Source organism: Stenella coeruleoalba (genome assembly GCF_951394435.1).
Source record: "Stenella coeruleoalba genome assembly, chromosome: 5".
Lineage (NCBI taxonomy): Eukaryota > Metazoa > Chordata > Mammalia > Artiodactyla > Delphinidae > Stenella > Stenella coeruleoalba.
In genome coordinates this window covers 63,813,890-63,836,302 of record NC_137150.1, presented here as the reverse complement: position 1 = coordinate 63,836,302, position 22,413 = coordinate 63,813,890, and the positions used below count along the sequence as shown (strand labels likewise).

The window sequence follows — 22,413 nt, the reverse complement described above, 5'->3', positions numbered from 1 at the left end:
TGAGGAGCTAGGGATTCAATCCAGAATTGTCCATCCTCCAAGCTGCTGCTCTTTCCTGCACCAAGATAGGAAGCAATGGTCTGTCTTGAGGTGCCTGGACTAAGGTTTGTCTCCACGTAAAGGCACCAATTTGGTTAGGTCCTAGTGGAATGATCAAGGCTGCATTCCCAGTGGAGCAGCCATCATGATGCCTGGCTGTCCGTGCACCGTCTCTTGGGTCGTGACTGATGTGGAACCTTCCCTGGCACATTTATCAATGGGCGGCCATTCCTCTGTTGAGAGGCTGTTGACAGGCACAGTCCCAAGTGCAGAAGCTCCTAGTAAAACTGGAAAGAGCAAAGATTATCCTCCTTGACCTCTGTTCTAAGATGTAGCACAAATTTCCTGGACACTGTCAACCTAAGCTGGGTCAGGTAATAAGCATATTGGTTAAGAATCTGGACTTCAGAGACTTCCTGGGTTTGACACCCAGCTCTGACAACACCTAGCTCTGAAACCTTCGGTATGTTTGAACAATGTCTCTGTGCCTCAGTTTCCCCATCTGTAACATGAGATGACAGTAAGTGTTGATATGAAGGTTAAGTGAGTTATGTGTGTAAAAAGCTTAGTATAGTGCCTGGAACAGAGTAAATGTTCAGTAAATATTAGCAGTTATTATTCAGGCCACCCTCCAGAAGTACACTCTATTCTCAACTCATCATGTCTGCCAAGATCTCCTTCAGTCTGCACCCTCAGTCTCCAATTGTGTCAGATGGGCATCCTCTCTCATGGAAGGACTCTCAGGGACTGTCTCCCTCCCAGGTTGCTCTTGGAGCTTCACATACAAAGACTCAGAGAGACAGACGTTATTTCCTTTGCATTATTGTTTAGAAAAGATTGATGCACATTGGTGAATTCCAGCTCTTGGGATGTGCCCAGGGGATAAAGATGCAGTTTTCTTGTATCTTTCAATATATATTATATACATACGTACACACATGGCAGAATAGGTAAGAGATAATACAACTGAATGAGAACTAATTGTAACAGAGACTTAGGATGAGAGAATTTCTTCGAGTGGGTGATAGATGTAGTTCTCATCTTTTTTCCAGTCATTGCCGAAAGGGCAACTAGAGGATTATAGAGTTTTCAGTGTGTAACTGAAAGACTGATGACATCAAAAATTCACTCTGAATGGAAAGCAGAACATGGTTGGGAAAGGAGAATTGCCTCAGGACCATAAGCTCAGCAAAATCCAGACTTCTCATAGAGCTCCAGAAAGCAAGGATTAAGAGTATTGGTGCCTTCCTGAGTTCTTCAGGGACAGCAGCAGGGCAAGACTGTGCAAAGTATAGGCTCACCCACCCCTCTGCCCAGCATCTCACCCACGCGTGCTAGGTCTAGGGCCCTTTGGTCAAATGGATTAAAGTCATAAATAAGTCTTAAATCTTATTGGGAATAGAGAGGGCATTTTATGACATAAATCATTCTCATGGTAGAAAGAATAGTTTCAAACTGGAAGCTTTGAGATGATTCTAAACTCTCAGCAAAAAAATCAAAGAAAAGCATCTTTTTCTTTACCCAGATTCTTTACCAGAGATGTTCTTAGTCCAAGTATCTGGAACTTCAAGAGGAACCTGAGAGAAGTTACACTTCATTCCCTGAGGTTCCAAATTGTCTGGCAGAGTTTGTTTCAGTGGCTGAAGTTTCCAAGGTACCAAACAAGGACTTAGTGGCGATCCTGTCATTATGTGATATTTGAGAAAAGATAATGAATGATGATAATAGACCTTGGCTGGCTTATTTGACCACCATGTTTATTTGCGGTATCTGTATCATTTGGGGTCTCAGAACAACTTCCAGAGACTTGCTCCTGGAGAAGTGATTCGTCATGCACTGTTTTCCCGTGCATGCAGCATATCAGTCTCCTGTGGTCCAGTCATGAAAGGGCAGTTATCTGACTGCTGGCCCAGGGAGATGTACAGCATTTTTTCACCCTCTTTTGTAACTTGTGATGTTAAGTAGCAAATCCTTTTCCTGTTGGGCCACCTTCCATGAATGTCTTAATTAGATGCCCCTATTCACCAAAAACAAGAATGTAGGGACAGGTGGACACCACAGAGCAGGGCCTCTGCCAACAAGGAAGAGCCAAGTTCTGGAATCACCTTAGATCAGGCCATCTGTTGAAAATTCCACGCTTTTCCTGTTGCCCAAGAAGAAGAAACTCTATTCTCATTTGATGTGGCTGTTTGTGCCTATCAGATCAAGCTCCAAGCTCAGATCTAGAACAACCCGCTTTAAGTTATTTATTCCCAGAGCCAGGTGGGGGCATGGTTGAGTCCATAAGCACAGCAGACAGGGGTTTCACTGAGTCCAGAGGTCAGCTCAGAGCCTTGAGCAACATGTCATTGTCAGGATGTCAGCTCAGGAAGGGCTGAAATCACCCTTCCCTGAATGCCCATGAAAAGGTGGGATAAACAATGTGAACTTCATTCTCCTGGTTTTTATTTAGTTCTTCAGGTTATTGAGATGGTTCAGCAGCTTGGACTGTTGGAGTCTCAAGGAAAGTCCCTCCATTTTTTTTAAATATATTTTTCCAGTTTTAAAGGTAACACATTGTATCAATAAAAAATTTTCTGAAGAGTACAGAAAAACTAAAGAAACAACAAAATCACCTAAATCTACCAGTGTGATCACACACACACACACACACACACACACACACACACACCCCTACACACACCTATACGTATGTATCCTTGTAGGGTTTTTTCCATAAATTTTTTACAGAACTGGAATCAGACTGTATATATATAATTTTGGATCCAGCTTTGTTTTTCACTTAGCATTATATTCACAAACATTATTCATGTCATTCAAAACTTTTGGTAAACATCAATTTTAATGCAAGTCCGTCTTTTAACAGATGAAAAAACTGAGGTTGGGTGTGGGGAATAAGCCTTCTTGTGCAAGATCACACACCATTTAGCACAAACCCAGTTTTCTGCCTCTAGCTTGGCGCTCTTTCCACACAGCCCAACTGAAAGGTAAGAAGTAATACAGAGACTAAGAGAGAAGGTGGAGCAAGTCGTCTCTGCCCAAGAACCCTCATTTAGAAGGGTATGTAATGTGGCACCTGGGCAAAACCTCTGTGCTCTGGAAGAGGGTAGTCCCAGAGGGATGTGCTTGGATGGGTGTGGGTTAGGGTTATTTCATGTAAGGCAGCATGAGCAGGTAGGACACCAGTGGGACTGTGTGTCACTCAGTCCCTCTGGGCCCCAGCATTTCCACTGCTGGACTGAACAGTAGACCTCAATGAGGACTAGAACAATGGCTCAAGATCCAGTCAAAGCTCTGGTAACCAAAGGATCTTTGGGAAAGGCTGTAATAATGTTTTTTTAATTGAAGTACAGTGGATTTATAATATTGTATTAGGGACTTCCCTGGTGGTGCAGTGGTTAAGACTCTGCGCTCCCAATTCAGGGGGCCCAGGTTCGATCCCTGGTCAGGGATCTAGATCCCACATGCATGCTGCCACTAAGAGTTCGCATGCCACAACTAAGACCCGTGCAACCAAATAAATAAATATATATATATATATGTATATATATAAAATATTGTGTCAGTTTCAGGTATACAGCAGAGTCATTCAGGTATATATTTTTTCAGATTATTTTCCATCATAGGTTATTACAAGGTACTGGATATAGTTTCCTGTGCTATACAGTAAATCCTTGTTGCTTATCTATTTTATATATGGTAGTATGTATGTGTTAATCCCATACTCCTAGTTTACTCCTCCCCCCACTCCCTTTCCCCTTTAGTAACCATCAGTTTGTTTTCTATGTCTGTGAGTCTGGTTCTGTTTTATAAATAAATTCATTTGTATTATATTTTAGATTCCACAAATGAGTGATATCATGTAATATTTGTCTTTCTCTGTTGACTTACTTTACTTAGTATGATACTCTCTAGTCCACCCACGTTGCTGCAAATAGTATTATTTCATTCTTTTTAATGGCTGAATAATAGTCCCTTGTATATATATACACCACACCTTCTTTATCCATTCATCTGTCGATGGACACATAGGTTGCTTCCACGTCTTGGCTATTGTAAATAGTGTTGCTGTGAACATTGAGGTGCATGTATCTTTTCAAATTAGAGTTTTCTTCTCTGCCCAGAAGTGGGATTGCTGTATCATATGGTAGCTCTAGTTTTAGTTTTTTAAGGAACCTCCATACTGTTTTCCATAGTGGCTGCACCAATTTACATTCCCACCAGCAGTGTAGGAGGGTTCCCTTTTCTCCCCACACTCTCTAGCATTTATTATTTGTAGACTTTTTAATGATGACTATTCTGACTGGTGTGAGGTGATACCTCATTGTGATTTTGATTTGCATTTCTCTAATAATTAGTGATGTTGAGCTTCTTTTCATGTGCCTGTTGGCCATCTATATGTCTTATTTGGAGAAATGTCTATTTAAGTCTTCCGTCCATTTTTTGATTCGGTTTTTTTACATTCAGTTTTATGAGCTGTTTGTATATTTTGGATATTAACCCCTTGTCAATTGCATCATCTGCAAATATTTTCTCCCATTCTGTAGGTCATCTTTTCATTTTGTTGATGGTTTCCTTTGCTGTGCAGAAGCTTTTAAGTTTGATTAAGTACCATTTGTTTATTTTTGCTTTTATTTCTTTTGCCTTGGAAAAATGATCTAAGAAAATATTGCTATGATTTATGTCAGATAATGTTTTGCCTATGTTCTCTTCTAGGAGTTTTATGGTGTCATATCTTATATTTAGGTCTTTAAACCATTTTGAGTTTACTTTTGTGTATGGCGTGAGGGTGTGTTCTAACTTTATTGATTTACATGTGGCTGTCCAGCTTTCCCAACACCACTTGCTGAAGAGACTGTCGTATCTCCACTGTATATTCTTCACTGTCGAAGATTAATTAATCTCAAGTGTATGGGTTTATTTCTGGGCTCTCTATTCTGTTCCATTGACCTATATGTCTGTTTTTGTGCAAATACCATGCTGTTTTGTTTACTGTAGCTTTGTAGTATTATCTGAAATCCAGGAGGGTTATGCCTCCAGCTTTGCTCTTTTTCGTCAGGATTGCTTTGGCAATTCTGGATCTTTTGTGGTTCTGTATAAATTTTAGGATTATTTGTTCTAGTTCTGTGAAAAATGTCATGGGTAATTGGATAAGGATCACATTAAATCTATAGATTGCTTTGGGTAGTATGACCATTTTAACAATATTAATTCTTCCAATCCAAGAGCATAGGGTATCATTCCATTTCTTTGAATCATTTTCAACTTCCTTTATCAATGTTTTATAGTTCTCATCTCCTTGGTTAGGTTTATTCCTAGGATTTTTGTGGGGGTTTTTTGATGCAATTTTAAACAGAATTTTTAATTTTTTTCTGATATTTCATTGCTAGTATAAAGAAATGCAACAGATTTCTGTATATTAATTTTGTATCCTGCTACCTTGCTGAATTCATTTATTCAAACAGTTTTTGCATGAAGTCTTTAGGGTACTCTATGTAGAGTATTATGTTCTCTGCACATAACGACAATTTTGTTTTTTGGTTTTTTTGACAATTTTGTTTTAAAACAGCTTTATTGAGGTACAATTTGGCATAAAATAAATTGTACATGTTTAAAATGTACAATTAATAAGTTTTTATGTCTGTATACACCAATAAAATCAGCACCATATCAATATAATGAAGATATTCATCAGCCTCAAAAGTTTCCTTTATCATCCCTCTCTCCCACCCTCCCTACCCACCCGTCTCCATCTCCATACAGCCACTGATCTGCTTGTTGTCACTATAAGCCAGGTTGCATTTTCTAGATTTTATATGAATAGATTGATACAGTATGTACTCTTTTCCATGTGGCTTCTTTCACTCAGCATAATAATTTAAAAATTCATCCATGTTGTTGTGTGTATCAGTAATTAACATATTTTTATTGCTGATTAGTATTTCAGTATACAGGTAGATATTCCACAATTTGTTTATCCATTCATGTGCTGATGGACATTTGGGTTGTTTCCAGTTTTTGGCTATTAAAAATAAAATATGAACATTCGTATACAAATTTTGGACAGACACCTTTCATTCCTTTTGGGTAAAGAACTAGAGGTAGAAATGTTTAGGACTATTAGGTTTTCTTAATGACTTGCCCTCTTTACCATTATGAAATGACTCTCTTTATCCCTAGTAATATTCTTTGCTTTGAAATTTATGTTATTATAATTATATTCATAACTAATATAGCCACTCTGGTTAACTAGTGTTGCCATGGTATATCTTTTTTCATTGTTTTACTTTTAATGTATTTGTGTCTGCATATTTAAATTGACTTTCTTATAAGAAGCGTGTTGTTGGGTTTTATTTTTTAATCCAATCTGACCATATCTGCCTTTTAGTTAGAGTTTTAGAACATTTACATTTACTGTGATAATTGTTATAGTTAGGTTTAAAACCACCATCTTGCTATTTGTTTTCTTTTTTCTATCTGTTCTTCTTTTCCCTTTTTCTCTTTTTCTGCCTTCTTTTAAGTTAATTGAATTTTTTTATGATTTCACTTTATCTCCTTTCTTATCTTAGTTGTTTTAACTATCACAGTCTACCTTCAAGTAGCAGAATTTCATTTTACATATACTATAAGAAATTTACAACAACATACGTCCATTTCTCTTATCCAGGTCTTTGTGCTTTGTACTTCTACATTTTACTTCTACATGTTATAAACCACACAATATGTTATTATTGTCATAGTTAACTATCTTTTTAAAAGATTTAATTAATAAAAAAATATTCTTTATATTTATCTATTTGTATTTATCAGTGCTTATCATTCTTGTGTATAAATCCAGGTTTCCATATAGTGTAATTCTAGTGAAAGGATTTCCTTTACCATTTCTTGTAACGCAGCTCTATATGGTTTGTACATTTGAAAAATTCTTTATTTAGCCTTTTAATTCTAAAGATATTTCACTGAGTGAAGAATTCTAGAGTCTGTCATACAGAGTGAAGTAAGTCAGAAAGAGAAAAACAAATACCGTATGCTAAAACATATATATGGAATCTAAGAGAAAAAAAAATGATCATGAAGAACCTAGGGGTAAGACGGGAATAAAGCCACAGACCTACTAGAAAATGGACTTGAGGATATGGGGAGTGGGAAGGGTAAGCTGTGACAAAGTGAGAGAGTGGCATGGACATACATACACTACCAAACGTAAAATAGATAGCTAGTGGGAAGCAGCCACATAGCACAGGGAGATCAGCTTGGTGCTTTGTGACCACCTAGAGGGGTGGGATAGGGAGGGTGGGAGGGAGGGAGATGCAAGAGGGAAGAGATGTGGGAACATACGTATATGTATAACTGGTTCACTTCGTTATAAAGCAGAAGCTAACACACCATTGTAAAGCAATTATACTCCAATGAAGATGTTAAAAAAAAAATTCTAATTTGACAGGGTTTTTTTTTTCTTTTAGTTCTTTAAAGATGTTGTTCCACTGGCTACTAGCATACTTTGTTTCCAGTAAGAAAGCTATAGTCATTCTTATCTGGGTTTCTCTCTATATCAGGTGTCTTTTTTTCTCTGGCCTCTTTTATGATTTTTATCACTGATTGTAATCAATTTGATTTTGGTGTTCCTTGGTATAGTTTTATATATATTTCTTATGCTTGGGGTTCATTGAGCATCTTGTAGCTGAGGTTCCATAGTTTTTATCAAATATCAACAAATTTGGGAAAATGTCAGCCATTATTTCTTTAATTTTTTTTCTGCTCCTGACTCTCCTCTTCTTCAGGTATTCCAATTACATGTTTATTTGACTACTTGAAGTTGTCCAACAGCTCACCGGTATGATACTCTTTTTTTTTCTTTTTTTGTAGTCTTTTTGGATAGTTTCTGTAGTGATGCTTCAAATTCACTAATCTTTTCTTCTGCAATATCTAATCTGCTATTAATCCCACTCAGTATATTTGCAGTTTTCATTTAGCATATCATATCTAGACACTTGATGCGGGCATTTTTAAATATCTTTCATGTCTCTACTTAACATGTTCAGTCTTTCTTCCAGCTTCTTAGATATATGGAATACAGTTATAATAACTATTTTAAATGTTTTGTCTATTATATCATCTCTGTCATTTCTGGATCCATTTCAGTTGATTTTTCTCCTTATTATTGTTCACATTTTCTTCTTTGCATACCTAGCAATAATTTATTGAATGCCAAACTCTGAAAATTTTACATTGTTTGTACTAGATATTTTTGTATTCCTATATATATTCCTGAGCTTTGTTTTGGAATACACTTAGGTTTACTTGGAAACAGTTTGACCTTTTTTTTTTTTTAACATCTTTACTGGAGTATAATTGCTTTACATTGTTGTGTTTGTTGCTGCTGTATAACAGAGTGAATCAGCTATACGTATACATATATCCCCATATCCCCTCCCTATTGCGTCTCCCTCCCACCAGCCCTGTCCCACCCCTCTAGGTGTTCACAAAGCACTGAGCTGATCTCCCTCTGCTATGCGGCTGCTTCCCACCAGCTATCTATTTTACATTTGGTAGTGTATATATGTCCATGCAAGTCTCTCACTTCATCCCAGATTACCCTTCCCCCATCCTGTGTCCTCAAGTCCATTATCTACTTCTTCCTCTTTATTCCAGTTCTGCCCCTAGGTTCTTCAGAACCTTTTTTTTTTTTAACTTCAAACGTGGGTCATTTTATTTTTCTTTACTTTTTTATTTTTTAATTTTTAATATCTTTATTGGAGTATAATTGCTTTACAATGGTGTGTTAGCTTCTGCTTTATAACAAAGTGAACCAGTTATACATATGTCCCCATATCTCTTCCCTCTTGCGTCTCCCTCCCTCCCACCCTCCCTATCCCACCCCTCTAGGTGGTCACAAAGCACCGAGCTGATCTCCCTGTGCTGTGCAGCTGCTTTCCACTAGCCATCTGTTTTACATTTGGTAGTGTATGTATGTCCATGCCACTCTCTCACTTTGTCACAGCTTACCCTTCCCCCTCCCCATATCCTCAAGTCCATTCTCTAGTAGGTCTGCATCTTTATTCCTGTCTTGCCCCTAGGTTCTTCATGACCTTTTTTTTTAGATTCCATATATACGTGTTAACATACATTATTTGTTTTTCTCTTTCTGACTTACTCCACTCTGTATGACAGACTCTAGGTCCATCCACCTCACTACAACTAACTCAATTTCATTTCTTTTTATAGCTGAGTAATATTCCATTGTATATATGTGCTGCATCTTCTTTATCCATTCATCTGTCAATGGACACTTAGGTTGCTTCCATGTCCTGACTATTGTAAACAGTACTGCAATGAACATTGTGGTACATGACTCTTTTTGAATTATGGTTTTCTCAGGATATATGCCCAGTAGTGGGATCGTTGGGTCATATGGTAGTTCTATTTGTAGTTTTTTAAGGAACCTCCATACTGTTCTCCATAGTGGCTGTATCAATTTACATTCCCACCAACAGTGCAAGAGGGTTCCCTCTCCTCCACACCCTCCCCAGCATTTATTGTTTGTAGATTTTTTGATGATGGCTCTTCTGACCAGTGTGAGGTGCTACCCCATTGTAGTTTTGATTTGCATTTCTCTAATGATTAATGATGTTGAGCATCCTTTCATGTGTTTGTTGGCAATCTGTATATCTTCTTTGAAGAAATGTCTATTTAGATCTTCTGCCCATTTTTGGATTGGGTTGTTTGTTTTTTTGATATTGAGCTACATGAGCTGCTTGTATATTTTGGAGATTAATCCTTTGTCAGTTGCTTCATTTGCAAATATTTTCTCCCATTCTAAAGGTTGTCTTTTCATCTTGTTTATGTTTTCCTTTGCTGTGCAAAAACTTTAAGTTTCATTAGGTCCCATTTCTTTATTTTTGTTTTTATTTCCATTTCTCTAGAAGGTGGGTCAAAAAGGATCTTGCTGTGATTTAAGTCATAGAGTGTTCTTCCTGTGTTTTCCTCTAAGAGTTTTATAGTGTCTGGCCTTACATTTACGTCTTTAATCCATTTTGAGTTTATTTTTGTGTATGGTGTTAGGGAGTGTTCTGACTTCATTCTTTTAAATGTAGTTGTCCAGTTTTCCTGTCACCACTTATTGAAGAGGCTGTCTTTTCTCCATTGTATATTCTTGCCTCCTTTATCAAAGATAAGATGACCATATGTGTGTGAGTTTATCTCTGGGCTTTCTATCCTGTTCCATTGATCTATATTTCTGTTTTTGTGCCAGTGCCATACTGTCTTGATTACTGTAGCTTTGTAGTATAGTCTGAAGTCAGGGAGCCTGATTCCTCCAGCTCCGTTTTTCGTTCTCAAGATTGCTTTGGCTATTCGGGGTCTTTTGTGTTTCCGTACGAATTGTGAAACTTTTTGTTCTAGTTCTGTGAAAAATGCCATTGGTACTTTGATAGGGATTACATTGAATCTGTAGATTGCTTTGGGTAATATAGTCATTTTCACAATGTTGATTCTTCCAATCCAACAACATGTTATATGTCTCTCCATCTGTTTGTATCATCTTTAATTTCTTTCATCAGTGTCTTATAGTTTTCTGCATACAGGTCTTTTGTCTCCTCAGGTAGGTTTATTCCTAGGTATTTTATTCTTTTTGTTGCAGTGGTAACTGGGAGTGTTTCCTTAATTTCTTTTTCAGATTTTTCATCATTAGTGTCTAGGAATGCAAGAGATTTCTGTGCATTAATTTTGTATCCTGCTACTTTACCAAATTCATTGATTAGCTCTAGTAGTTTTCTGGTAGCATCTTTAGGATTCTCTATGTGTAGTATCATGTCATCTGCAAACAGTGACAGCTTTACTTCTTCTTTTCTGATTTGGATTCCTTTTATTTCCTTTCTTCTCTGATTGCCATGGCTAGGACTTCCAAAACAATGTTGAATAATAGTGGTGGGAGTGGGCAGCCTTATCTTGTTCCTGATCTTAGTGGAAATGGTTTCAGTTTTTCACCATTGAGGATGATGTTGGCTGTGGGTTTGTCATATATGGCCTTTATTTTGTTGAGGGAAGATCCCTCTATGCCTGCTTTCTAGAGAGTTTTTATCATAAATTGGTGTTGAATTTTGTCGAAAGATTTTTCTGCAACTATTGAGATGATCACATGGTTTTTATTCTTTAATTTGTTAATATGGTGTATCACATTGATTGATTTGTGTATACGGAAGAATCCTTGCATTCCTGGGATCAACCCCACTTGATCATGGTGTATGATCCTTTTAATGTGCTGTTGGATTCTGTTTGCTAGTATTTTGTTGAGGATTTTTACATCTATGTTCATCAGTGATATTGGCCTGTAGAGTTCTTTCTTTGTGACATCGTTGTCTGATTTTGGTATCAGGGTGATGGTGGCCTCGTAGAATGAGTTTGGGAGTGTTCCTCCCTCTGCTATATTTTGGAAGAGTTTGAGAAGGATAGGTGTTAGCTCTTCTTTCTAAATGTTTGATAGAATTCGCCTGTGAAGCCATCTGGTCCTGGGCTTTTGTTTGTTGGAATATTTTTAATCACAGTTTCAATTTCAGTGCTTGTCATTGGTCTGTTTATATTTTCTATTTCTTCCTGGTTCAGTTTCTGAAGGTTGTGCTTTTCTAAGAATTTGTCTATTTCTTCTAGGTTGTCCATTTTATTGGCATAGAGTTGCTTGTAGTAATCTCTCATGATCCTTTGTATTTCTGCAGTGTCAGTTGTCACTTCTCCTTTTTCATTTCTAATTCTGTTGATTTGAGTCTTCTCCCTTTTGTTCTTGATAAGTCTGGCTAATGGTTTATCAATTTGTTTATCTTCTCAAAGAACCTCCTTTTAGTTTTATTGATCTTTGCTATTGTTTCCTTCATTTCTTTTTCATTTATTTCTGATCTGATCTTTATGATTTATTTCCTTCTGCTAACTTTGGGGTTTTTCTGTTCTTCTTTCTCTAATTGCTTTAGGTGTAAGGTTAGGTTGTTTACTTGAGATTTTTCTTGTTTCTTGAGGTAGGGTTGTATTGCTATGAACTTCCCTGTTAGAACTGCTTTTGCTGCACCCCATACGTTTTGGGCCATCGTGTTTTCATTGTCATTTGTTTCGAGGTATTTTTTGATTTCCTCTTTGATTTCTTCAGTGATCTCTTGGTTACTTAGTAGCATATTGTTTAACCTCCATGTGTTTGTAATTTTTACAGTTTTTTTTACTGTAATTGATATCTAGTCTCATAGCGTTGTGGTCGGAAAAGATACTTAATACAATTTCAATTTTCTTAAATTTACCAAGGCTTGATTTGTGACCCAAGATATGATCTATCCTGGAGAATGTTCCATGAGCACTTGAGAAGAAAGTGTATTCTGTTGTTTTGGGTTGGAATGTCCTATAAATATCAATTAAGTCCATCTTGTTTAATGTATCATTTAAAGCTGTGTTTTCTTATTTATTTTCATCTTGGTTGATCTGTCCATTGGTAAAAGTGGTTTGTTAAAGTCCCCTAATATGATTGTGTTACTGTCGATTTCCCCTTTTATGGCTGTTAGCATTTGCCTTATATATTGAGGTGCTTCTATGTTGGGTTCATAAATATTTACAATTATTATATCTTCTTCTTGGATTGATCCCTTGATCGTTATGTAGTGTCCTTTTTGTCTCTTGTAATAGGCTTTATTTTAAAGTCTATTCTTTCTGATATGAGAATTGCTACTCCAGCTTTCTTTTGATTTCCATTTGCATGGAAAATCTTTTTCCATCCCCTCACTTTCAGTCTATATGTGTCCCTAGGTCTGAAGTGGGTCTCTTGTAGACAGCATATATACGGGTCTTGCTTTTATATCCATTCAGCCAGTCTATGTCTTTTGGTTGGAGCATTTAATCCATTTCATTTAAGGTAATTATCGATATGTATGTTTCTATTACCATTTTCTTAATTGTTTTGGGTTTGTTATTGTAGGTCTTTTCCTTCTCTTCTGTTTCCTGCCTAGAGGAGTTCCTTTAGCATTTGTTGTAAAGCTGGTTTGGTGGTAAGTTGACATTTTTGGGTCAAGCTTTTGTTAGCACCAGGAAGGCATTTTTTCTAGAGATAATTTTGCCCAGTTAGCAAGGCAAAACTCTCTAAGTACTCTACTCAGTGATTCATGAATTATGGGAGTTTTCTACTCTGATTGCTGGAAATAGACACTATGCTTAGTTCTCTATGCCTTCCAGGGATTGTTCCCTCTCATCCTGATTCCTTCCCCAGCCTCAGGTAGTTTCCTCACACATCTGTGCTGATCACTACTCAGATGAATAATTGAGGCAACTCTCTGCTGATTACTCAAAGGGACCTTCTGCAGAGACAGCAGGAGTTCCCTCTGTGCAACTCCCTCCTCTCCAGTGCTCTGCTCTGTGAACTTCAGTCACTTTGGACTCCCAGGATTCCCAGCTCCATCTCTGCAACTCAGAGAGACTTCCAGGATCTGCCTGGGTTTCCCCTCCCTGTGCCACAGGCTAGAAACTCTTTCCAGTCAGTAAGATGTGGCATTTGTAGGGATCACCTCATTTGTTTCCCATCTCTTGGGATTGCCCTTTGGTGTTGGCCATATGCAATATCCTATGGACCATTGTTTCATATCTTTTGTCGAGTTTTTTTAGTTGCATCAGTAGGAGGGTAAATCTGGTCCCTCTCATTCCAGTTTAGTTGGCATAGAAGTCATTCTAATAGTGTTTTAATGGATGAATAATTTGAGGATATAACATAACTTGGGGCATAATGGGCTACCCTATACAAAGAATTTTTCACCTTTGTCTTATACATTATTAAGTTACGTTTTTCCATAACTTTTCCTCCAGTGATGATTTTAATACTTCTGTTGCGTACGTAATTTCATGGCAGTTTTCCCCTACCTCACTATCCTTGTTATCTCATCCTATTGTGTTTTCATCTCAACTTGCTTACCCCTGAGGCTTTCTGCTCCTGTTTAATAGAAGTTACACCTTCTTGCAACCTACCGAGGGTCTTGTCCGGTAGGAAATTATTTCCAGAGATCTTGTCCTCTGAGACTTCACGATGAAGCTTCCTTTCCTTGTTTTGCAACTCTGTTTCGTGGGTCCCATGTTGGTCTCTTCACAGGACCCTTTGTAACATACAGAGTATGTCAGTGGCCTTTGGTCTCAGCCACTGTCCATCTGGGTGATGGCTAACTCCCTTCTCAAACAACAACCTAACCCCTAGGACCTGGTAGGCTTTCATCTAGTGCAGCTGTGTTGGCCTGAGCCGAACTGTTTGCCATTGCTTGGGACTTTGGTTCTCTGAATAAAGAGTGTACTGGTGGCATTGCTTTCCCCAGCAGGCAGTAATATCAAGGCTATCTCTCCCTCTGCCTGTGCCTTCAACACTCTGTTATTTGGTGGTACAACACTTGGGTTAGATTTTCCACTGACAGTCTTCCTTTTACTGTTTCCTGTGTTTTCTCTGAGTTGCATCCTCTTATTTGATATTGAGATCATGGATATAAAGAGGCTGGGGAAAAAGAGATAGCCCTTAAAATGCCTCAAAAGAGTATGATTCACACGTAAAATATCGGTGCCTGGTTTTCTGGTTAGTAATAACATCATATTTCTTAACCAGAGGACAAGAGACAGTCTTCCTACCTGTGAGAAGGAAAATTTCAGAGGGAAAACTCACTCTATTCCTGTGGTGTGATAAGCCACTTTCTATACTTTCCTTATGCAACTGATTAGGCTTTCAGTAAGTCACAATTCTTCCTGGTTTCTGGAAATTAGTTGTCAATCCCAGTTTTCTCTTTCGAACTTTCATCTTTTTATTTATCTTTCAATGCATTTGAGAAGAAAATTGTAAAACAGTATGTTGGTAAATAACCAATAGTCTGGATTTTTGGAATCCCAGACAAAATTGCCTCTACAAATTGGGTGTGTTCCCCCCAAAATTAGGCTAAATGACATTTACCTGTTGGCTATTGATATTACTAAAAATCACTATCATCTTTTCTTAAAATTCACAGAGCATAGGTGAATTTCTTATAAGGCTATAGACTCTTAAAGGGGTCAGTATGGGGTTCATTCAGAAAGTATGAACTCTACAATCTGGATTTCTAGGGCCACTGATTTGATCATATCTATGTAATCCATGCTTTTGAAGACACTCATAAAATTCTTGTCTCTACCGTGAAAAGAATGGGGCAACAAAGGGTTTCATGTTTACTAAACATTGTGTCCTTGGATGATTTCCTCTTGCCTGTCACAGAATCTAAGATCACCGAGAAGCAAGTGCCAACTAAAGACCAAGTGTCTGCGACCCCCGTGGGAAACCATGATGCTCAGTCTTCAGGCTCAGAGTCCCCCATAGTGTACCTGAAGGATGTCATGTGTTACCTGTCCTTGCTGGAAACGGGGAGACCTCAGGATAAGCTAGAGTGTAAGTATGTACCCTGTCAGGGGGCTTCGACTTTTCCCTAGAGGAAGAGCTAGTGTCCTGTTTATGGTTCTAAACAGGCTGGAGGTTGATCTGGGATCCTGGGGATGGGTCCTGCCTCCTTGGGGGAGCTTTTCTGCCCTGTCACCAGCAGTGACATGAATATTTCCTAGAATCTTCCCTGGAACACAGTACCAGTTGTATAGGGTGGAAGGTGCATTGGAGACCTTGGTATTGAGAACCAAGATCTGGAAAGGTAAGGGGTCTCTGCAAAGGGTGAAGACTCCCTTCCTTTGCTGGCAGGATTTCCTGAAAGCCTCCAATCAGAAAGCGGCTGCCTCCTCTTAGAAGATTTTTCAAGGGAAGATTTTCAACATCTGTCTTCCTTCCCCTATTCCATGCCCAAGCAACTCTTTAACTATGAAGAACTCTTTTTTTTCTTGAGATCTAATCAGCCTCTATCTTGTTAAAGCCTATTTCCATGTCTTCACCCACCCGCACCCCAAGTGTTTTGGCCTCTTGAGAAAGAGGGCTAGTTAATTAAGGGAGTTGAGCTTGGTTTCAAAAACATGTCTTCAGAAGGAGAATAATAGCTGGGGACAGAAAGGAAAGCCCACAGTGGCTGAAGCAGCCTGCAGTCTCGCAGATGACTCACTCTGGGGACGGTCTCGCTGACTTTTGCGAGCCTACAGGCAAACTTTGAAACAGATGACAGGTAGGACCTTGTTAAAAATATATATTGTTTTGGCATCTCTTGGGATCTTAGTAGACACTGAGGGAAAAGCATACACATTATAGCAAAAGTCAAAATTCCAGCTAATAATCGGACTAGTCAGTGAAACTTAAGCATTAGGAAAAGTCTGGCAAAGGTAAACCCTTGCCCAAAACAAAATGAAACAGTTTGCTCTCTTAGCCAGCTTAAAACCTCCCCCCTAGGTTTGCAGTGTTAACAATTACAAGTCTTAAATGCTAATTTGGAAGCAAATGTACCAGATTTCTGTTTCTTCTGACTAATGTTAAAAGGGAAATGTCAAATTATTTCCCACATTCAGTTGGATTTTGAGTTTCAGGCATTATATTTGTTCATAACTACCAGAGAGGAGCAAATGTGGCAAATTCCTCGTATTAGTGCCTCTCAGACTGAGTCCTGTAATGGTAATGAAAAGAAACTGTATTTCTAAAAGCTTTTTATTACAGAAAATTTCAAACACAGATAAAAGTAGGGACTACAAAGAACTTCCGTGTGCCCATCAACCACCTTCAACAATTACCAGCTTGTGGTCACTCGTGTTTTATTTATACCTCCCACTCATTTCTTCTGCCCCAGATTATTTTGAAGCAAATTCCAGACATCATATAATTTCATCTGTAAATATCTCAGTATGTACCTCTAAAATAATATAACTTTTTCTTAAATATAACCACAACACCACAATCACATCTAAAGAAAACGATTCCTTACTATTATCAAATATTCAGTCAGTATTCATTATTTTCCCTCACTTGGGGAACAATTCAAGCACTGTTCGTTTGAATTGGGATCCAAGTAAGGTCCATACATTGCCATTTGTTACTACGTCTCTTTAGTCTCTCTTCATCTTTTGCTTATTTTTTTCCCTACAGTTTTTTGTTGCAGAAACTTGGTCATTTGTCCTAAAGTTTTCTTTTTTTAATTAAATTAAATTAATTCAAATCATCTCTGATTTTAGTGATTGAAACCAAGTTAAGTTTTTTTTCTGGATAACCAAGCATGTATTTTTTTTTTTTGGAAATGATAGCCTGAAATCCCACCCATCATCAATGTAATAACAATACTAACTCATCACTGAACACCTTATTTTTGCTAAGCACTTTAAATGCATTTTCTCATTTTAACCTGACAGTAACCCTAGATAGTTGACATGATTGTTCTCATTTTATATGTAAGAAAGCATGGAAAAGTTAAATGACTTGCCCAAGGCCATGCTGCTAAAAAGTAGGATGCTTGCTCACACTTCCTCATTCTACTCCTCATGCACAGTGGGACCAAAGAGGACTCCATGTTAGAGCCACCTGGGCCCAGAGTGTCTCTGACCAGGACATTTGGAGGAGTCACAAAGGATCGGAAGCCCATGACTTTTAAATAACTTAAAGTCCAACCAGAGACACCACTGAATAAATACAAGGTCCAGAGACATAAAACATGTAGAAGGAAGTGACAACACAAGGGCAAATTAACAGGAGTGCTGTGACCCTGTGGGTACATCCCAAGTGGTCCAGAGCAGTTACACAGAGAACACAGGCATGATGAAGGGTTTTAAAGGATGAGAGGGAAATGAAGATGTATTCAGCTCTGCTCCCCACCCTGCTTACTTCTGAGACCACAGACAGGATCTCTACCTTTTAGATGAATGAAATGGCAAGTTTCCAAATCCCATAAATGAACATTTAGTCCTTTGCCCAAAATTCACTCCCAAATCTTTCTTATCTTCCATCACCTCTCTACAGCTAGAACATGGTAGAGGATGTTTCTGAATTGCATGTAGACATTTTTAGAAAAAGAAATATAATAGCTTCTATAATAATAACTACTTCATACCATTATTGAGGATTAAATAAGTAATAATGATAAGGTGCATAGGATGGTACGTTGTACATGTTAAATGCCATATATAAATATTTATTAATGAAAGAAAATAAAAATAAATAACATCTGTTGGGTACTCTCTACATTCCAAGTGCTATAGATTTAGCATATCACTGACATATTAATCTTCATTTGAGAAAAACTTAGGATAAAGAAACTATTATAATCTCCATCTTACAGATGAAGAAATTGAGCCTAAAGAAGATAAGTGAATTATGTGATGCCCTAGAGGTGGTAGGACAGGGCCAAGATCTGAACCTGCCTAACTCCACACCCTTTCTGTGTGCAGTAGAAACAGTGTCCCGTCTACAACTGTGGTGCCTCTGCCCCACCACCAGCGGGGCATCTGCTTTGAGTTGTGTTCCCGTGATGCTGAGAGGTGTGAGTGCTCTACAGGGAATCACGCTCATGACCCAGATCTCATCAGTGGCAGAGTTATTGCTTAGACAGTCCCAGAAGCCAGGTGGCTTGGTTCTCCTCCCTCTTCCCACTGTAAGGAAGGTCAGACTCTGTGTCTTGGAGGGTGGGTGAACTGGCTGCAACGGACTTCATCTAAAAACTGGCAGCAGCAAAGTCTCAGCCCATCCCTGGTACCCGGAGGACATCTCAAGCCTCACCTCTGTGTTTCTTGCAGTCATGTTTCGTCTCTATGATTCGGATGAGAATGGTCTCCTGGACCAAGCGGTAAGCTCTCCAAATATCCCTCCAAGATCCAATAAAGGCTGGGGGAGAGGGGAACAGGTGAAGGGAGAGTCCGAACACTCTCAGCTCCATCTTCATAGGAATAGCAGTGTCTCAGTATGAGCTGCAGAGATGACTAGAACCCCCCGCCTTCTACTTCCAAAGAGCCCGCCCAGAGGAGAGTGAACTCCAACTTGCTTTTTCCTTCCAGAAGCTCAGATCGCAAAATCTCAGGTTGGGGAGATGCTTTAGTATCTCATCTAGTTTAACTTCCCAGCTGGTTCAGAAATTCCCCCTGTAATTTCCTGCTGAAGCCTAGGGGTGGAGGAGAGGAGGTGGGAGAGGCAGAGAGACCAGGGCAAGAAGACAGGAGAAGGCAGGTAACTGCTGGCGTGCTTTGCCGTTACCCTTGCCTTCCTCTCATACCCCAGGGCACCAGCTCTAGGAGTCTGGCTCTGTCTGCTCCGAGCACATGATCCCATCCCACCACACCTGGGGAAGCCTGAGTCTCATCCCCACCTCCCCTCAGGAAGAGGCTGGGACAGGTCAGGGGTCATGGAGTGAGAAGAAGGATGGAAAAGGAAGAAGGTAGAGAGGAGAAAAGGCAAAGAGAATCAGACAGGTCCTGTCCTCATGACTGGCAGTGTCAGAGATGGGACTCATTAACAGAAAGGCTCTGAGGTTGAAGTGCACGGGGCTGAGTCAGACCAAAGGGAGGAAGAAAGGGAACCAGTCCCTAGACCAACTGCATCGTCCCGGTTCCCACTCAACCCCAGAGTGTCTTCATGGGATCCCTGCAGCCACATTGCAGTTCCGTGAGCTGGGTCACGCGAGGGAACCACCAAGAGAATCTCAAGCATTTGATCAACACATATTGATTATCTCATATATGTCGGCTACTGTTCTAAGCACTGGGGGGGTGTATCAGTGAGCCAACAGACAAAGATCCAGGCCCTCTTGATGCTTTCATTCCAGTGCAAACACACACACTGCAAAGCATAGTCAAGTATGTGTTAGATAGAGCTGTGTGCTAGAGGGAAAATAAAGGAGGGAAAGGAAGTAGTGGAGGGAGCTGCAGTTTTAGCTGGAGGAACCAAAGAAGGTCTCCCTGAGGAGGGGACATCTGAACAGACACTTGAAGGAGGTGAAGGGAGTGAGTCATGGGGAAGCACCTTCCAGGCAGAGGGAACAGCAAGTGCAAAGGTCCTGAGGGATGCCCGGAATGTTAGCAGATAAACTAGGAGGCCAGAGTGAGTGGAACAGGATGACTGAACAGATGAGGTTGGAGTGAGTAATAGGAGATGAGATCAGAGAAGTAATGAGAAGGGACGGGGCGTTTGCAAAGCATTATCAAGCCTTACAGGTGATTGAAAGGGTTTTCTCTTTTACTCTGGAGAGGTAGAGAACCATTGGAGATTCTGAGCAGAGGAGTGACATGATTGACTTAGGTCCTAACGGGATTGCTCTAGCTGCTGCGTTGTCTAGACTGTGGGGATGCAAGCAGGAATACCAGTTAGGAGGCTATTAAAATAAGCAAGACAAGAAATGATGGTAACTTGCACCAGGGTAGCAGCATTGCAGGTGGTAAGAAGTGGTTAAATTCTGGATCTGTTTGGAAGGTAACACTGGTGGACTGAAGTGAGTCTCAAAATAGTTCTCTCTCTTTCAACTTCCCACCAAGACCCCCTGGCAGTTGGATGCCCAGCCTCTTTGTGAACACTCCCAGTAATGGAGAGTTCACCCAGTACCTTAAAACAGCCGCTCCACCACTGGGGATGACTGTTAGAGAAGGCATCCCTCCCGCACACAAGGCATCTCTAGTCTGCCAGGGAAATTTTCAATACAAAACCTGATTCTGCTCTTCTCTCCCCTCCCCCAACCCAGTGGTGAGGTCAAAATAGGCCAACCCTCAACTCTTCCCTCCCTCCATCCCTCAGCTTACTTCTGCCCTCTATCGCTGACCGGGGCAGCTGACCAGTGGAGTACCAGTTGTACACAATAGGCCTTCAGGTATTTGAAGGTACTATCACATCTTCCCAAAAATCTTCCCCAAGCTCATACTTCCTAATTTCTACACTGTTGCTCATAAGGAAGTTTTAAATCTCCATTCTGGTCAAGCTCTAGTTTGTCAATGCCGTTCTTACAATATGGCATAGAACTGAACCCACCCCTCCAGGACTCTTTAAGTATTCACATCAGGGAACTAGTTCTTCCTGAAATCTGCCCGCTCTGCTCCCTGAAAATGCCCACCTATTTACACAGCCCAAGATTGAGTCTAATTCTCCATTCCTGAATCACATCGTTTGCTCACCTTGGATCTTGGACCCAACTAGTTTCACGAGCTCTTTTCCATTGGAACTTCTGCTGAGCCCTGTTCCCACCATTCTGCCCACTTCCTTATCCCCATCTACCACTTCATCTGCAGTTTTGCAATGGGTTATTTTCTACTTTAAACGAAATACAATTTTTAAAATCCCTGTTGGGTTTTAGCTTGCTTATTTTGACCCAACATTCTACCTGGTGAAAGTAACACCTTTAAACCTTGCTTCAGTTCTCCAGCCTGTGTCCCCAAATCAACCTTACTATGAACATCTTAGATGGTGCCCAAGACATGCAAATGCTTTCTCAGTCCAGTGTGTTTCAGTGGGACTCTCAGGGCACTGATTCATTAGCATCCAACAATTCTGTGAGGTTTTAGATGGAGCCTGGCCTTGGTACCAAACAAAAGGCTCACTCATTAGGCAAACATACCCTTCATGAATTTCCTGTTCCAAGAGTCCTGGACCCAGGACTTGATACAAAGGAAACAAAGGAGATGCCAAAAGGAATCTGAATCATAGTGCCTGAGAAAGGACCAACACAGTGGCTCTACATCCAACTGAAACTGACCCCCAAGGGGTATAGATGAATCCCAAGTTGCTAAAGCTGTGGGAATGAGGTGTGGGAAAAGAGGGAAGAAGTAAGTGCCTTGGTTTGTAAGTATTTGTAGGATCACAAAGAAGGAGGAAACAGGAGTGCTTTCTATGCTAAGTCAAAGCACAGAATAGGGGAAGGAAGGTGGGTCTAGGAGGAGGTCAGTGTTCAGTGAGCTTTCTGCATACCTCTGGCTTATCCACGGTCTGTGTTTCTTGTGAGCTTTGTGGTCGAGGCAGAAATAAAGAGCAAAAACAAATAGTGAGTGCTTGATGAAATGCCAGTATATTGTACCAGCTGCTTCTCACACTCTGCCCTGCCCATCTTCCCACGGGGTTGGATTTGAGTCTTGCTTGTAAAAGCACATCTTCAGTTGGCTTCTCTCCTTGATGTTTTCTAGGAGATGGATCGTATTGTCAACCAGATGCTACACATTGCCCAGTATCTCGAGTGGGATCCCACGGAGCTAAGGCCTGTGAGTTTCCAAAAGCAAGGGGTGACTTTCCAGTGAGCTTCCAAGATGAGAGTGGGACTTGGAAACACATGTTTACGGTGCAGGCTATCCCAGATCATCTTCTTAGAGGTGACTTCTCTGGGTCCTACACCTTGATCTCCCACTTCCCTGATAGGAAAGATTAGAGGCGGCAGGGGAAAGTATAGACTAATTCAAATAATAATACCTAATAATACCCCCTAACGCTTTCACCAAAGCTAAATTTTTATAACAGGAGCTCAGAGATCAGAGAAT

At 39.8% G+C, this 22,413-nt stretch overlaps 1 protein-coding gene across 10 annotated transcripts in view; it reads left to right on the top strand.

The window, feature by feature from the left end:
* The window catches only part of DGKG (diacylglycerol kinase gamma), a 210,109-nt gene that overhangs the window by 59,224 nt on the left and 128,472 nt on the right, over positions 1-22,413 (top strand). For 9 of the 10 annotated variants that reach the window (XR_013828564.1, XR_013828565.1, XM_079923090.1 and 6 more), the window contains 3 exons: positions 15,278-15,448; positions 18,706-18,755; positions 22,066-22,140. Coding sequence is in view for 8 of the 10 variants with exons in the window: in XM_079923090.1 (XP_079779216.1) it covers positions 15,278-15,448; positions 18,706-18,755; positions 22,066-22,140 (296 nt within the window). In the remaining 2 variants the exon portion in view is untranslated. The remainder of the gene's footprint in view (positions 1-15,277; positions 15,449-18,705; positions 18,756-22,065; positions 22,141-22,413) is intronic. The other variant, XM_079923088.1, reaches the window with a different exon arrangement.